General features: G+C 40.2%; 1 protein-coding gene across 1 annotated transcript in view; it reads left to right on the forward strand.

Annotated features, from left to right (window-relative positions):
* EXOC4 (exocyst complex component 4) overlaps nt 1–18229 on the forward strand; it is a 431485-nt gene that overhangs the window by 196069 nt on the left and 217187 nt on the right. Inside the window, exon 11 of the mRNA XM_009290434.1 lies at nt 11259–11355. Within this exon, the coding sequence (XP_009288709.1) occupies nt 11259–11355 (97 nt within the window). The remainder of the gene's footprint in view (nt 1–11258; nt 11356–18229) is intronic.

An 18229-nucleotide genomic window follows, 5' to 3' on the forward strand; every position in this document is an offset into this window, starting at 1 on the left:
AAGAAAAAAAAAAAAAGAACTCTCTTAAGAAATACCTGTAAAACAGAGCTCATAGGAGTTCTTGGTCATTGCTTAGGAGAAATCTTAAGTTTCCTGTCTATAGAAGTGTACAGAAACATATATGGAAAGGACTGGTCATTCTTCTTTCTGGAGTTTGTTATATTAGATACAGAGTGATTCTGACATACTGGCTCCTATGAAATTGTGTTTTATTAAAGTCGCCAGGTTACTCTTGTGCTAGCAGTGGCTTTGATTAAGCACTGTATTAGGGTCATATCCTAGAATAACAGCATTTCTAAATCCCTGGCTGCATTTGAAAGAATTGTGATTAAAGTTCTGGCTGTTTTCCTGCAATTGCTAATGTCTGCTGAGGGTTGAGTTACCCTCCTTTTTATTGGCGCTTGAGTTCTGTTACGGCCCCATGTGATTTTGTGCCAATATCAGTGACGGTCTCCGGGGGAAGCAGTTTTGCATTAAAATGCAAGAAGTAAAAGCTGTAGCAAAATTAACACAGGGGTCTAGAATTTCCAGTGTGACTTAATAGCCATGGTGTTGGTTGTTTTCTCAAGTCTAATTCATCTTTGATTGAATTTCAGGCAAAACAAAGCAAGGAGGATAAGGAGGTGGGGAAACCCATCTAAAAGAGATTATGGATGAACAGGTTGAAAAATGCTGCCTGACAGGTCATACTCTGAGCAATCTGATAATTTCTGCTGGCGCAGGGAGTTGTTTTGTGCATTTTGTGCACTGGCATGGACAATCCATTTGAGTTCCCTTGGGGAAAACCCATGTTATTAGTAGGGATCATTCTGCATATTGCTGGAAAATGAATTAATTCACACTAGTGTATGCACAGATGAGGAATAAGGACATTCTTTTGTTGCTATAAATTTATAGAGGCATCACAGTGTTGAATAACTAAGTAGGATTTATTTTGCCTTGTTTTACATGCCAGATTTGTAACGTTTTCAAGACTTGTCAAAAGATTGGCAAATTTATCTTCATTAGAACTGATGCATTCATTAATATGCCGAAAACAAGTCTATGACAGCTTTCTTGGACAGCATGATGGTTACTGTAGTCCCAGCTATGTACAGTTTCTAAATCTTCAGTTTCCTTCCTGTGTGCTCATATTAAAATCTATTTCTGTAGATGTATACTTCTTCTAGAAGACCCTACAACATTTTACACTGTTTATTTCATTATTTCTCATACCAGGCCCATAAGAGGGGCAATAGCAAATCTGCCCCATCTCAGAAGTGGGTGAGTGGAGATGCAGCCTTGTCCAAGGTCATGCCGTGAGCCTACGGCCTCACCAGATCTATCTTGCCGTAACTACTGATTCCTTTGTCTAAAATGGCCGTGAACTTTTAAGTATTAAAAAGGAAGATGAAATGTGGGAAGTTTTAGAGTTAAATACTGTATAAGATTATAAAACAATAAACGACTGTATGTCAAGAAATACCTTTGTCTTATTTCACTTGCTTTCTCTGTTTGCTCACTGGGTTTTTTTTCTTCTGACATTAAAACCGAATAGAAAACATGTCAGGAATATAAAAAATTCAGGTAGGACCCATTTGCCACTACAGGAGATAAGATAAAGAAAGCAAGCTTTGAGAAGAAAATAGTTGAAAAGCGAATGCAGTGTGTAATCACAGCTCATTAGCTCTAGCGTGTTTTCTGGCTTTGGATAAGGATTTATGCTGCAGCCATGCTTTGGAAGAGCTTACATCTGTACACAGTAGTTTTAGGGAAACCAACAAAATAGCAAATATGCAAGCTGACAAATACATTAATCAAAGTGCCTGCTGCTGAGTCGCGTGGCCTGGGAAAAAAAAAAAGAGGGGGAAAAAAAGTGTGCATTTTAAACAATTTCTGTAGCTGAAAGGAGACTTTACATATGTGGCTGACACACTGATCAAATGATAAAGTAGAATCAAATTGAACCTCAACCTTTTGTACAGCCTGTGAAAGTTAAGGCACGCTGCCGTTTTTCAAGGCAGATGGAGTATGAGCAACTAATAAATCAGGTTTTGAAACATTAAAGAGCAACTTATTTAAATGCATATGGTAGTGGATCTCAGACAAGACGGTACAGGAGAGCGTAAAAGGATTGGGCATGGGAACATCAGCAGAACAATATGTCTGCGCACCAGCTATGTGACTGCATCCAAATCAGCTTCTTGTACTGAAGTCCTGCTATGTAGTAAATGAAGGGTAATGACAGTTGGTCAAAAGCAAGCAGGAAAAGCTGTTTCAGGCAGAAATTTCGGGCAGTGTGTGGTGGTGCATTCAGTTTGGTAAGTTGGAGCCATATTCTGTGTTAAATGGAAAGCTGAAGTCTAAGCATGACTTTAAGAACTTAAAGAACTTAATGACTTAAGACTTTAAGTGAATAAAACCTTTGTTCCTTTTTGTCTGCAGCACTTCTCAAAATAGCTTTACCAGGGGAAGGCTGGAGTCACTATTTCAATTCCACTTTTGGGAAGCTGAAACACAGAAACCTGATCAGGGTCACAGAGGCCATATTAGACCCATGACTTGAATCCAGATCTGCAGTTGAGCACTAGTAAAAACTTCTGTATGAAGTCTGGGTTGCATGATCTGCATCAGCTGCCTGTTGGTTTCTGGACTGATTTTTAAGATTTTGATAGCAATGTGTATTCTCATGGCTGGGAACTCTGTGCCTGTACAGAACAAAATGCCATACTGCTGTCATCATGGTGAGTAGGACTCGTGCTTGTGCTCCCTTTGAGCAGAGAGGCAATTTGTGGCAGTGTTGCCTCTCCTGCTTTTGGAAATTATTTTTCCTTCAGTATGGTTTGAAGCCGAGTGCATGCTCTACAAACTTGGAACACAAGCTACAGCTCTCTTCCCTTCTTTCCCATTTTTATACCTAGAAGGGATTTGTGATGGTCCAGCCATTAGACTTGACTTAACTTCAGCTGGGATTTTCAGATCATTGTGGTGACTGACGTGGTCCCAACCCCACAGCAAACAGGGTTGGTGCATATTTTGGAAGCTCTGGATTCCTGTGTCCGTACTAGTCCCCCGGCACAACAGCCCCGTTGCTCCATGAGGCAAACTGAGAACCAGTGAGGAGCCCTGCCTGAATTTCTGCACATTTGTGTCTTTCCAGTGAAAGCTTGTTAGGTTGGAAAGCTGCTCTGCAACCCGTGTTAGGGCGCATCGCCCCAAACGCTGCTTCTGGGAGAATTGCTGAGATTTTTTTCACTTAAGGAAATATTACAGAAATGAAATGTGATGTGCTTTATAACCTTAAAGGTCAGCTTCCTTGTCTTTCTTCCCCCACTTCACATCTTTTTTGTCTTAATTCCCACCCCACCTCTCTGTCAAAGAAGAAAAATGTTTACAAACTAACTGAACGGATTGAAGTATATGGTCCATGTGGATCTAGGGTGTACCTGTACTTGGCTACGGCAGGGGTGGTATCTCCTGTGCAGAGTTTAGTGCCAGTGACAAGTGATGGACAGACTGGAAGCTGGGAACAGTCTATTGCCCTTGGAGACAGTTAATCATCTCGGAGCTCCCTTCCTACCACTGCAGAGCCCTCGCCCCAAGGACTGACAGCCAGTATTTTGCAAGTAGTTAGCCACCTAATTCCCATTGATTTTGGGTCTCTTGTAGTGCGGATGTCATCATCTCTCTGATCTCTGTTGGTTTTGGTAGAAGATAGGGTGCCTATGTGTTTTTCAACATCAGTCCCTTACTCCTGATGGTCTAGTCTATAAATTCATAGCTGCCATGATTAAAAAAAGAGTGTGTGATTGAGAAGCAAACAAGAAATGCAATCTTTCCTTTGTCAGAAACCTTTGCTAAATTGCTTCTCCCCTCAAGCAAGGAAGTAATCGAGTATTGGCTGGAGCTTATTCTTGTCTATCTTGATAACCTGTGGATTTTTTTTTTTTTTTTTTTTTTTTTTGTCTGGTGCATCTCACCTCTCTCCCTCCTGTTGAGAGAGAGGGAATAGGAGCCCCACGTGCTGTGTCAGCGGGCAGGTAGGTCACTGCCAGAAACAGCAGAAACAGTGCTCGCTCTACTGCAGTTTGTGGGTGAAGAGGACAGAGGGAACATCCTTGCTACGTAGGAGCAGACAGAATAGTCTGCCTAAAATAATCCACTAGATGCCACTAGAAGATGAGATCCCTCATGTCTAGTCCGTGGAATCCTAAAGTGGTTGGTGTTTGAAGGGCTTTCTAGAAGAATTTTGTATCATTCATTTATAAATAACCTTTGCTTTACTTGGAGTGCTGAGTTTCAGTTCCACTTGTATTGGCAGACCCGTAACAGCTCCCGCCCATGGTTCATAGGCGTCCAGCAAGAAGGGAAGAGAACATGACGCAGAAACAGAAAAGCATTAACCCAGAGCTGACCTACGCCAGCAGGAAAGTGCAGTGTTTCGAGGCTGTCTGCCAAACAGTATTCTTAATAAAAGTTTAAGTCTTCAAAGATGGTGTTTGTTCAAAAGGAAGGGTCTATGGATTTGGAAGTTTAATGATTATTTTCTGTGGAGCTGGCCTGGAAACACAGGCTGGTTGAAACATGGGGCTGGACACTTCTGGGGTTTCTATTATATTTGCTCATTTGGATAAATCTAATCAGCTTCAGGGAAGACCTACCTAGATTCTGTCACACTGCTTGTAGGGCTGCCTGTCTAAGGTCAAGGCGCTTGAAGTGCTCACAAAAGCTAATTTTAGGTGCGGGATGCTGGATTCTCTATGTGCTTTGTTCCCCAGTGGAGACTGGTCTGGAGAGTGGACCAGATCCTTCCCCATCCCTTCCCTCTGCCCTGCTGAGGTCGGATGGTGTGGGAAAGCAAGTGCCAGGACAGCTGGTTGCTGAGCCCTTAATTCAAGCATGCGCTGCACCATGTGGGCTCTACTAAAGCAGGTATCTTAGAGCAGTTTGAAAAATGGCCTGAATGCAGTTAAGTTTGGTGATTCAAGACATGCAAAAGAATTTTAGAGAAGATCAATCATGTCTGTTTCCTACAGAAAGAACTTAAATGTGCATGCCAATACATGGAATCACTGCTGCGAATCAGTATAGTAAAAACAGGACTTGATGCTTGTGTTGTGTGTGGTTTTGTTTAAGCGGGTGCAGTTGTAAGACAATGGAGTCCTAATGTACAAAAAGACGAAAAAGCAGGAGACTTCCATTACAAACCCCCCTAGTTACTGTTCTGTAACAGCGCAGATCAATCGCTCTTTTCTGTTGAGCTCTGTTTTATAATAACCTGCTTTGCTCTCTTTGGGCAGCTGTTGCTTTCTTCCCTTGCATTCTAAATGAAAACTTGTATTTCCATACCTGGAAGGTGGTATACAGGTAATAACTATGTTGTTGATCTCCACATAATCAAGAACTTTTCGGAAGGACCGTAAGGTCTAAACTGGTTCCTTTTCTCCTGTAAGTTTGCTCTGATGCTCAGAGTGGAGGAGGTGGCATTGATTTGCAAGCTGTTTTGATTGCTTGATTGTTGTGGCTTCAAAGCCTGTTTCTTTATTCTTTTTAGGTTGCATAGATTAACGTGAAGTGGCTCACTAGGAAAGGTGCTTTGATCACAGAGAGGTGCCGAAGAATTGTTCACTACGTGCCTGGAACCTGTTTAGCTGAAAAGTTTGCAGTTGCAGAGAGATTAATGAAGTTGTTCTGTGCTAACACAGGGGATAGGAGGGGAAGAGAGCAAACAGAGGTTTGCCTACGGTCCTCATGGTTTTTGGGTGCTTGCTGTTTCCGTTGAGACCAAATTAATATTTCTTGGATGTTTTGAAAAGGGATTTACTTATTAGCCACGTATCTTTGTGTCTGAAAAAATTTTGTGTCTGATAGGATTTAAAGCATATCGGGGCTGAGGATGAAATGGACTAAGACAAATACAGCTCCGAAACAATTAGGTAATGTGTTATGGTGCTCTGAAGTGACAGTGTAAGAAATCTCACCTTTTAAAAGTACTCTTCTTAGAGACAGAGAGAGCTTTCCTTACATTGTTGTTAAAAAAAAGAAATTACTTTGTTATTTACTATGATTTTAAAAGGTGCAAGAAGCCTCTTACAAGATGCTGAGCTACCTCCTCTCTGATGTCTTCACGTCCTTCAAGGAACAGATCAAGAGAGTGAGTAGTGTGTGATTCCTCTTCAGACGTGTTGTTGAAGAGTAATAAGTTCCATATAAATCTTGGACCTTTATGGAGAAAAATTGTTTCAATTAAAAAAAAAAACAACCCTAAACAAAACTCAAAAAATCTAGGAAAAGGAAATATAATCACTGTTATCATCTCTGGGTTTTTTGTGGGTTTGTTTGTGGGGTTTGTGTTTTTTTTTTTTTTAATTTAGTGGCAGCGAAGTTACCTTGATAAAGGAGGAAATTGGAGGATGTGTCTCAGAGTGATCTTTTTTTACAAAGTAGGCTCAAGCTTTTTCTGTAGACATGGCAGTCCTTGGTTATAGAAGGTAACCAGCATCACGTTAACCTAAACAAAACTCAAAAAATCTAGGAAAAGGAAATATAATCACTGTTATCATCTCTGGGTCTTTTGTGGGTTTGTTTGTGGGGTTTGTTTTTTTTTTTTTAATTTAGTGGTAGAGAAGTTACCTTGATAAAGGAGGAAATTGGAGGATGTGTCTCAGTGTGATCTTTTTTTACAAAGTAGGCTCAAGCTTTTTCTGTAGACATGGCAGTCCTTGGTTATAGAAGGTAACCAGCATCACGTTAATTGCAAAATTATGGATCAGGAAACTCCTTGCAGTGTGTTCCAGGGTTTTGTCTTTAAGTGAGGAGCCATGATTTGTGTGATGGCATGTATCTAACTTAGGGTTTGCCTTCGGTACTGTTTCAGTACGCAAAATAGGTATAGGAATACCGAGAAGTAGTTTAATTCATGTGCAAAGCAGCCGGAGATGCTTTCTGAAGAATGCTAATCCTTAGCAGTTACGTTAGCAGTAAACCTGGCATATCCACGACAAATATTTAAATTTTTAAAATACTAGGCAGAATGGAAAACTTGAAGCACTCTTAAAGTTTGTTCAGACTTTAAATGTGTGCAGAAATTCTAGTTTTCTTGGTAATCTAATGCTTTTTCATATTGAAGCATGACATTTTAGGCTCCATTTCAGAAACATTCAGCTGCGTTACTAATGGACCCGTCTCTGACTCCCACTCACAGCGGTATTCAGGTGGGCACACTTCATTGCTAGCACAGCGTGAGGATATCATTATCTGTATGACAAATTTCACTTCACCTCAAAAGTTTTTCTTCTTTTTTTTTTTGGTCTCATATTTTATTACTAGGCAGATTAAATCAGCAAGCCAATGCTCTTAAGAAGGAACGGCTACAACAATAGTACTTTCTGACAGCTGTGGAAGTTTGGGGTTTTTTCCTAGTGCCTATGAAATGTGGCTATTACAGTTTCTTGCCTTATGCTAAAAAAAACACCACCAAAAAAAAAAAAAAAACCATGCAACCCAAATGAAAGATTTCTGTAGCGTGGCATTGCTGAAGCAATGATGTATACTCGGTCCAGATGGTTATTGGAGTGCTGGGTACATCGTGATGTTGTACATCGGTGAGCATGGATGGTTAGTCCCGTAGTCAGTGCTTATAGTGAGCTGTCATGGCAATAAAGTTGAGCACTTACATACAGTTGAAAATCTTCAGTGCTCACTGGGAATTAGGCTTTACAGCTCCTTTTCCCTAATGAGGCGGATAGTTTTCTTCTCTTGGAGACTGCTCATGTGTATGTGGCATGCGTTCGGGACAGCCCGGCAGTACAGTATTTGCATGCTTAGCTCTGGTTTGAGAGACTATGCAAACTGCCTCTCTGATAATCATCTTGATAAGGAGAAAAAGAAAAACAACGGGCATTTTTTCTACTCTTCCTTCATCTGCTACCTGTTTTCTGTGGAGCTGCCTGGTATTGGTTTCTTTGGATGAATGATCATTCACCTCCCTGCAAGAGATGCTTTTGGTAGGAATCAATAAGGATGAAGGGATATTCATGGTGTATTTTTATGGACATGTTTGTTGGGTCTCCAGCGCAGGGCATCGTCTGCAGTGGAGGTATCACGTTGGCTGGTCAATGTAAATGCACATTTCAGACCTTGATATAGTCAGGGAGAGTCCCCGCTAGAGATTTCCCCTTGAATTTCCACTTGAATATCCAGGCAAAGGCATCATAAGCTCTCTCTGGCTCCAGTTTGGGCTTTTCTCCAACGGGTATCATAACAACGCTGCTGCATTGCGAGTTGTGGCAAATGGCAGCATTTGCTTTTCTGTAGTGTGGCCATGCACGAATGGAGCTGTGCTGATGTTGGGCTGTGGCAACTTAGTTCAGGGTCCACAGAGGTACGATGGCAGCGTCGAGAGAGGTAAAGGTAAGAGGTGCAGTGCAGACTGCTGGCATTAGCAAGAACTGTTGCAGTGCTGGGTTGTTGTTGGTATGTACGGGGCATCATCAGGAATAAGATTTACATCTCGGCGTATTTTTCAAGGTAAAATATTTAAATACAAACAAAATTACTTTTCCTCGTAGCTTACACCTACATGCAGAGCATTCATTATTATTGAAAGCTAAGAGCAGAAAAGATGTAAAAGCATATTTTTCTCTCAGTGCTGGTGTTCTGTTCTTCTTAAATCTCACATAATATGGCCAAGCAGATAAGACAGATTGTTTTATTCCTTGCTATGGAGTTCATCCCAGTCAATAATATTGATTAGTGCAGGATGACTTGATGTAACAAGAATAACACCCCTGTCTTAGTCTGAGCCTGTATTTCCTAGTTCATGCCTCAGTAGTTCATGCTTGGATGAATTCTTCAATAAGTCAGTTAAGACACAGACCCCACTGTAAATTGCAGGGTCTGACATTAATAGGGGAAATGAATAATTTTCTTTTCCTAGAAGTCGCGCCTCTTTTTTCCACGATTAAACTGTCACATTGTGCAAGTTAACTTTTTAGAATGCACAATGAAATTCCTGAACTTTTATTTTTTTAAGAGCTACCTCTTTCTAATTACAATCAGTAAAGCTTTATAAACTCTGTTCTCAGCTGATTCTTTGTGCTTCCCGAGCCCTTCTGTTAGTGTAGGATTTATCAAGAAGCTTCATGTCCTAACGGTGCATTTGGGGAGCTGAGTCAGCTTGTGGAAGTACTGCGACTGCAGATATCCAGAGGATGGATGCATAGATTTCTCACTCCACAGGGAATTTAATATTGTCCCTTTTACCAGCACACCGAAACAGCATCTTTGAATCTACACCAGTGCTGTGAATTCTTGTACAAAACACTCCTGACCTGGAGGGACCGTTGAGGGTATGGAAGAACTGGTGTCACTGGCCTGCTTGGTCCTTGGATGTTGCTGCGAGGTTGCTAACAGGAGGGTCGATTAAATCAAGTCATCGAAGAGCTTTTTTTTGTAGAATGGTTGCAGGTGCCTAAAGCATATAAACTTCACTTTGAAAAGTTTTTTTTGTAGAATAGTTGCAGGTGATGGCCTAAAGCATATAAACTTCACTTTGAAAAGAAGATCAGGGTCACTTACTCATCGGTTGTGTTCTTCCTCTTAGACTTTCCAATTTGGAAACACTCTTCTTGTTTCGAGGCAGGCAGTTGTCAGGGTCAAAAAATTCAATAATCTGCTGGTGGTGTTTTGATTTCAAGTACTTTGTCATTTTCCTGCTTATAAAGCTATCATAATAATGTGATTAGGTTCTGTATTTATTATTATTCAATCATTAAGGAGAGTTCACATGCAAAATGAAAAGGACTTGGTAATATTTGGGATATACAGACTTTGCCTAAGTTCATATTTTGGGTTATTTAAGGTTCTTAGCCAAAAAACTTACTTGATAGGATTACTTGTCAGATGATAACAGCAAGATGATCGTCTGTGCTTTGTGACGAGGGAGCATGACCAAAATACAAGGGATTATGTGCTGAATTGCTGCTAATTTCAGAATGAGAGTTTTTCTGATGCTGTCATTTGCTTATGTGCGGGGCATCTGGCCTGTTCTCCTAAAAATGTTTTCTTCTGGAAGGGTTACGTGGACTTTGTTGCTATCAGGAAATGCGGGGGTTTCAGGAAATTGAGATTTGCCCTCCCCCCTTTTTTCTCTCTCAGTATCCTAATTTAAAGTATTTTGGTGTTAGGGGCTGCCTATGGAAGTAACTTTGGTTCAGATGTAATGACATGCAGGTGGGTGTTTCAGACTGGGCCTGAGGTGTACAAATAATGCTCTCTGAGCTTGTGTTTTACTACCAAGGAGTGTGCCAAACTCAACAAGTTTATTTTTCACGTAGCTGAGAGCCTGTTTGTACGCAACTGGAACTCGGGCAACAGAGACTTCTGCTAGGAAATTACAAGACTGTGTAGGACATGGACTCCTGAGACATCCAGACCCAGTAGTGTTAAATGTAATAAATAACTTAAAATGTCGTGTCACTGGCAATCAAAACCAAGCTACCTTCCAAGGGATTGAACGGTGGCAGCATCAGTCAGAGGTGCGGGAGCCTTCCATACAGCAATATGGAAACAGCAAAATTCAGTGAAGTGCTGCTTTTAAAACCCTTTCCAAGCGTGATGTGCTTCAAAATACATCGTATCCACATGGACAAGACCTTGAGTGTTTATTACACAAGGTGAAGGCCCGTGTGCTTTTGAGAAAGGATAATTTAAGTGTGTGCTCAGGTGCAAATTAAGAGCTGTTAGTTCAGTTTTGGGCTGTTCCAAAAGCTGCTCAAGTCACTGAAACTTCAGGCTGGAGGTCCCCATTTGTCAGTGGGGTGATGCTTTGAAGAACCGTGAGGCTCAAGTCTCTTAATGGTATCTGGGCATCTCTCATCTGTGAGACAGGTATCATGTTAGCGCCTCCGGGCAGTACATTGGACTTCAGCCCAACGGAAAAATTCATCTCATGTGGCTGGTAAACTCTTCTGTAGTTGAAACTGGGTCCTGTGCTGTAGGAGACCTGCACTTACCAGTCTTTCTGCAATACTGACGCTAACTACGGAAAGAGGAGCCTAACGTAATGTATAACTACTATCTGTATTGTTCCTACTGCATTAGGAGTACTTTATCTGAGCAGAAAGAGGATAGAAAGAGCATATCTTCACATTAATTACTGATCTTTCACCAGGAATGAAGCATTTACAGAGAGACCTAAATGTTTAATTATCACTTACTATCTAAAATTCAAGGGATGTTCAGATCTGTTAGACAACTTGTTTCATGTTATTTTCCAGGAGGACCAGATGATAACTTAATTGAAGGTGGCGGATCCAAGTTTGTCTGCAAACCAGGAGCCAGAAACATCACTATCATCTTTCATCCCCTCCTCAGGTAAGTAAGGCTTTTCTACATAAAGGTGCAAATAATTAGAATAAGTAGAATTAACCTATTTTATGGGCACATTGCCACTTCTGAGGTAACATCCCACAGCAATGGGCTTGCTGTAAAGTTGTTGGTATGCACACGTGTAAAAAGTAATCACTAGTTGAGCTTGTTGCTGATGCTCTTTAATCTTTTTCAAAATTAACTAGCATACCAAGTGGGATTGCTTGCCTGGGTGACCCCTTTTCATTGAACAGTGTAATTTATTATTGACCCAAGTTGGGAAAAGTTTAGTTGCAGCCTGTCACAAATTGTTTATCGCTGGCTGTCCGTTATGCTTATTAAAAAGTCAGAAGGATACTCTATGAACTGCAAGGTAAGTTCGTTCTTTGATAAAACAAGTATGGTCTACGGACTGCAAATTAAATGCCTGATCTAAAGTGCCGTGCCAGTTACTAAAATCTTAGAAATTCACAGCTCATCAAGGACTGCTGGAACTTCAAAACAGAGCAAGTCTATAATAAGCCTCTTCTCACCAAGTCACTCACCTCTGATACTTTAATTTTGCTCTCTTTACTTTGCAGTCTAACAGTTCATCTTCTTAGTTTTGCCAGAATTAAATAATAACGATGTTTTTCTCAGTTCATGTCAGTCTTCCACCTCTGCTTTTTCCTTGCAGGGTTTTCCTTTATTGTCAGACATGTCCTTTCCTATTCAGTGCTAGCACCTTTAGAGAGCATTTCCCTCCTTGGCTCTGTTTGTATTACTCACTATCATGAGTCACTTAGGCAACAGAGCATGTTTCTCCAGCACTAAAACCAAGCAGTGATAAAAAGTAATTGGAATCTGATCCCCAGCCGAAGGAATATTCTGACTGCCGTCTTGGTAGCTGAGAAATGTGGTCATTTGTGACTTCTCAGGACTTAAAAATGCAGAGGAAAAGTGCGTAAATTCCTCCAAATTTACATTTCTGATGTCATGACACTAGATATTGGAATAATCTTGAGGACATGTTAAAATTTTTTAAGGTTTTTCAGAACTTCCCTTGAAAAAAGGGTTGCGTACATTGTACACTCTTCATTTATCACTAGATGCCCATAATGAAATGGATAATTTCATAAGCGCGTTTTGTTTCAACCTGTCTCTCTTTTAAAATGGAAGCAATGTGCTAAAAATAAATTTGCCAGAGCATAATTTATAGTTTTCAGCCGTTTTATTATGAGAAAAGATGGACAGTGGTTAAGATGCAATATGCTATTCAAAGTATGACCACTATGATATGGACTTCAATCTCTTCATCTTTAATGAATTTACAGGCTTCTTTCAAGCACAGAGGGGGGCGGTGATGCTCTTATTTTTATTGATGAGGTACTCCACATTGATTTAGAAACTGGTGAAAATACTTCTTTCTTTTTACTTGCCTTCCTGCTTAATTTTTCCCCCTTTTTTTGCCATCCGAGTCAAACATGAGTGCTCTGCTTTAAATAGCACTTCTCACAAACACTTCACTTTCATTACCAGCTTGCAAGACAGGCAGTAGAAATAATTTGCTTCATAAAAAATAATTGCATCAAGATTAAGGTATCTGCGTACAATATATTTTTCATGCCAACCATCTGCAACATCTTAACTTCCTTGCATTGAGTAGTTCATCAATAACTGTGTGAAGAGAAAGAAAATACTCCGTGACCCAGCTTACCCTTTTCTCACTGCAGAATGGGGTGAGTTTGGGTGTAGGTGAAGACTGTAGAAACTTTTCAAATGTGATTTTACCTACCTTAGCGATCGACAGAGTAAATATCTGGCATGAGTCATTGCGCTCTCAGTTTTAACTCATGATCCTCAACTTCGGCATGCACATGGTGCATGGAATGCGGTGTATCTGGGATGACCATAGGACTGGATTTCTTTTGGTGATAATGATTCCCTACAGGGAATTCTGTTCCTGATGGGAGTAGATAGCAATGACCTGTCCTACCAGCAAACTGGCTTACCCATTGACTCCTGTTAAAATTGGCTGTATGATGCTGGCTGTGGTTGTAAAATTCTGAATATGGTGGATTTGCTGAAATACTGACTTTTGCAATAATTTCTAGCACATCATCTTATGTGTGCATTCCTTGTTGGTTGGATCTTTGTCACCCTTTTCTAGATGTTATTGTATTAAGTGTCAAGCTCTCGAGGACGTAATTGCTGCAGAGGTGTGAAGTTTTCACTTGCTTTATTTTCCATTTGTTGTTGAGATTCTTTATGGCCTGCCTCAATCATCTTTCATTGATGTCGCTTGTACAGGCTTAAAATGAATCTGTTTTGAATTCAAAATTATCAATATTTTATTTAGAAGGGGGTGGTGGTGTTATTTTTATCAAGTTCACATAAACATGTTGACAGAGAAGTTTTAGCACTGTATGGGCCAGCTGATTTTATTAGGAAGCTGAGTGCTTCTAAAAGTATTAAGCTAACTGGATCACTGAGAAACCAGACACTGGTGTGATGATTTAAAGCCTGAGCATTGCGCTAAGTGATGGCTTTAAAACATAATTCAGCACAGTAATGTTAGGTGGCGTGTTGTAACCAGAGCATTCATATTCATCAGTCTGAATTTCTCTTTTTTTGTACTACTGATATGAAAAGTGTCATTGTCTATCACATCAGAGAGTTGCACAATCACAGTGTTAAGTTTACTGGTTATAATAGCCTTTTTTGGGATCCTCTTTTATTTAAAAAATGAGGTTGAGCTTGGCTCCAGAGCCTTTTGAAGAACACAGAGTCGGCAGGCTTTCAGGGGGCTGTAAATTAGCCCCCATATCTCCAGCAATGAAAGTTTGTTTAGAGAAAGTCTTAAGTTACAACCATGGAGAGTGTGAGGGCAAATACATACGAATGGTTTTCAAAGTCTGTCTTCCCTCAAATTCATTTAGAGCAACGAGCCAGAGCTGGGAAGTGAGATGTTACGTCGTTTGGGATGTGGGTCCCTAATTTCCACTAGGACAACTGAGACGCACCAAGCCCCAGATTAATTACCAGGACTTAATGACACCACCACACACATAACAAATGAATAGTGAATTTTTGGAAGACAAGTGGGTATTCTAGCGGAGATGATTCCTGGGAATAGATTTTACTAACTACATATGAAAACTAATTGCACTTACAAATTGAAGAGGAATACACATCTGATTTTCCTTAATTACATATTGCGGGAGGTGTCAAAGTATAAAAGTTACCAAAAGAGTCCAGTTGCTTTCTTCATCCTTCGCTGCTAACCAGCATCTGCTTGGATCGTGAAAGCGCTGGTGTTACTGGTCTGTGGACTAACATCTCCCATTGGAGGAAGGAAACATGCGGGACCACTACTGAAGCCCTTCCGTTGTGGAATATTGAACAGCCTGAGTGATGTCTGTTGTAACATTTGTTTGGTGGGGATTTTTTTTTTTGTTGTTTATTTGTTTCAGCTGGCATTTGAAAGGCACTTGGCTCTTCAGGGTAATAATCATTTTACATATGCTTTATAGAGTATGTTTATTACCAGACAATTGAAGAACAGATGTCTGCAGTCTTGAGGCTTAAGGGGGAGGGACAGGAGGGACCGGAGATGGAGGGGATAATGGTGTTTTGAATCGTGAAAGCATCGCTGATGCTAACTCAGTTGAACGTTGTTCGGATATTGGGTATCAAGGCTGCAAGGGTATCCATTTATTAATATCAGCCACACTTCATTAAGATCAAGCAGCAATTAAAAGGGTTGTAGGATGGAAGAGAAAGCAAAAAGTGTTCATTGATTCGGAAGAAGCAGTCACTTCTAAGCAAGATCGTGTCCTTGTGAAGAAGTGAACTAGAGAGGCCAAATTGACTTGGCACCCTTTGCCTCTCTATCGAATGGGCCGTGTCTGTCTTAGGGGATCTCCCCCTTTGCCAGATGGGAAGAAGCTGCAACGTGTCAGTGATATTCTAATCGCTGCCTTTGATTTCAAAGTCTGGAGAGTAAGAAAGTGAAAAACAGTGCTGATTTATTAGAGTACCAAAAAAAAAAGGGAAGAAGGAAAGGCAAAATTACTGATTTGACTCTGCTGATGTTGTCTGAGACGCAAAGACTAAAGTTTAATGCTCAGGCATGTGCACGGTCCAAGGCATTGCAAAGTTTGCTAGTTCTTGGTATTTCAGATTGGTCAGAGTGGGGGGAAAAGAGCAGATAACAATCTGACATTTTAATTTAAGAATTAAATGATTATGTTCATTTATACTGGTCCCCATTATTTAAAGCAGTAGCTTTTTACCTGATAGCATTTTTGGAATTTCCTGTTTCTTTCTGCTTTGTTAATGGTAATAAAAGAGTGATTGCTCTTTTAATAAATAAAATAAATGCATTAGGGAATAATCAAGGACGATAGTAACTTACTTTTGCTGCCTGTTGATATCAGCGTGTTCCTCACCAACTGGTGGCAATCAGCTCTGAACTGCTGAAGGTCAAATTTCAGACTCCGTTAGTAACCTGTCCTTGGGAGGGAGGTGCACAACGTACAGAGTATGTACATACACGCAGGTACATATGTATTAGCAGTGATGTTTCAGCTTTCCATGCTTTGGGAATAATCGTGTCAAGCTTCTGTTTAATTCAGGATATGTCAAGATAAAAGGTACTGTATGTAGAATTTAAATCTTCTGTTTATTTTGAAGATGTTGGGAGGGGATGGCAAAGTTGTCATCGGTTCCATGGGGCATCTAAGTCCTTTGCGAACATCAGCTGCTGCTGCAGCTGAGCAGTGTTCATATCTACCTGACTGTAATTGATACAAAACTATGTATATGACTAAGAAACCCGGTGTACCTCGGTGATAATCCCTTTTATTAGTATATATGTACAGCTATAATAATAAACAACTAATTTGATTTTAAAATATGCTGTAATATCTTGTAGTTGTGTACTATAAAATTAATATTTGATACTATGGGGAATGTGCTATTTGGGAAGCAAAAGGAGCGTGAAAATTAGATTAGTTTGTTAGTTACATTTAGTATGTTTAGACTATGTTGAATGATACCAAGTATGTTAAGAAAAATGTGTGGTATTTTATCAGTCTAAGGGGGTATATATTATTATTGAAGTAGATGGAAAATGTCAAATAATCCAGGGGCACAGACAGTGCTAAATAATGAGAGCTGATGTCTTTAGCTTTTTGAAATCAAACCTAAAATACTTGATTTTAGAGAAATCGATAAAACCGACTCAAGCTGGGAGAGGGAACTTATAATATTGACTGCTTAAAGTTTGTATTTCAGATTGAATAATGTTCAGAGGATAAGGGGTTAAGTAAAAAAAAAAGTCTGAGATGCTGTTATGTACACAGGAAAACACTATTTGCAAACTTTTAAAGTCAGTGAACCCTTAAAAATATAACCATCCAGATTGCACGAATACTGTTTTTTTAAGTCTTGCATTCAGACATATCCCTTATGAGGGAAAAAATATCACTTAGTTAATCTAAATCTTGCTTCTGCAAAGGAGGTGATATATTCCCTTTAGAGAGGGAGGCTATGGAGGCAGGGAGATGGTGCCTCTCCACAGGCTCGGCAGTGCGGCGAGACAAATGGGGCTCAGATCAGGAGATCTCGACTCCTGCTTCTCGTTACGGTACCGGTAGTCGCCGCGATGCTTAATATTCCCATCTTTATTTTGGAATTGTTAATACTCATCCTTGAGTGTGACAGATGCTTGATGCAACTTTTCATACACTCGCTGTTTACTTCAATTGACCTGAATTGAAATCTTAAGGGAGCAATTTGACACCCACCTACTGAATTCCTGCGTGTTTAGAAGACATTTAGTTGACGAGTCCCTTGCTGTTGACATTTAGTACTTTATATCTGTCAACAGTGGGCATGAATGTTTCTTGCTTGGCGAATCCTAACTCTTTTCTCTTTGACAAGCTCTCATAAAGTCTGCGCTGCTGAATTATACAGACGCATTTCAGAAGAGCTTGTTGTTGTGACACTGCTAGGAAAAGGTTTACTTCTGACTGAGGCCATCGCAGAAACGGGGCACATGCACGGGAAAGGGATGGGGAACAGCTTCACGTTTTGTGCTTTTTTTTCCCCGGTGCTTTATGAGAACTGACAGTCTTACTCTGTGTGTCTGATTAAAGATGACAGTTTATAAAAACCTTAAGGTAAGGCTGTTCATTTTCGATGACAGAAAATAAAGCAACCCCCCCCCCTACCTCCCACACAAACAAAAACTCTTACACGCCAAAAAAACTCTTAATATGTGATGCATCGATTTTATATTGTCTGTCAGAGAATGTGCTTCAGCAGATCAGTCAAGTTTTGAGTTTTCAAACATGCTTCATCCATACGGGAAATCAACAGCCTGTCAGAAATTTCACATGTCTCCAGCTCCTCCTTTCCTTCGGATGAAATACAACCTGAAGGAACATAGAAATTTTGACATTTGCAAGAACTGACGCTGAATAGCTGAGAACAGTGTTAATTCAATTCCATGATAATGAATTACTTCTAACCCGTATTATGTTCATCAAGCCAACAAAGTAGTTTTAACTCATTTCTTAATGGAAGCGTTGCTTAAGTTTAGTTCTAGTATTTAACTCATGTTCTCATGGAGCACAATTAAGATTCCCCACATTGCTGAACACTATTATTTTTATTAGAGTGTAAGCAGAGATTTATTTTGTCATAGGAGTTTTCAGTGACTTATATATGCCATTTGAATACTGCGTCACAAGACATGAGTTGTGTCTTAGAATAGAATAATTCTGTTGGAAGGGGCCTACAATGATCACCCAGTCCAGCTGCCTGACCACTTCAGGGCTGACCAAAAGGTAAAGCATGTTGTTAAGGGCATTGTCCAAATGCCTCTTAAACACTG

The sequence above is a fragment of the Aptenodytes forsteri genome, unplaced genomic scaffold (genome assembly GCF_000699145.1).
Source record: "Aptenodytes forsteri isolate BGI_AS27 unplaced genomic scaffold, ASM69914v1 Scaffold173, whole genome shotgun sequence".
NCBI lineage: Eukaryota > Metazoa > Chordata > Aves > Sphenisciformes > Spheniscidae > Aptenodytes > Aptenodytes forsteri.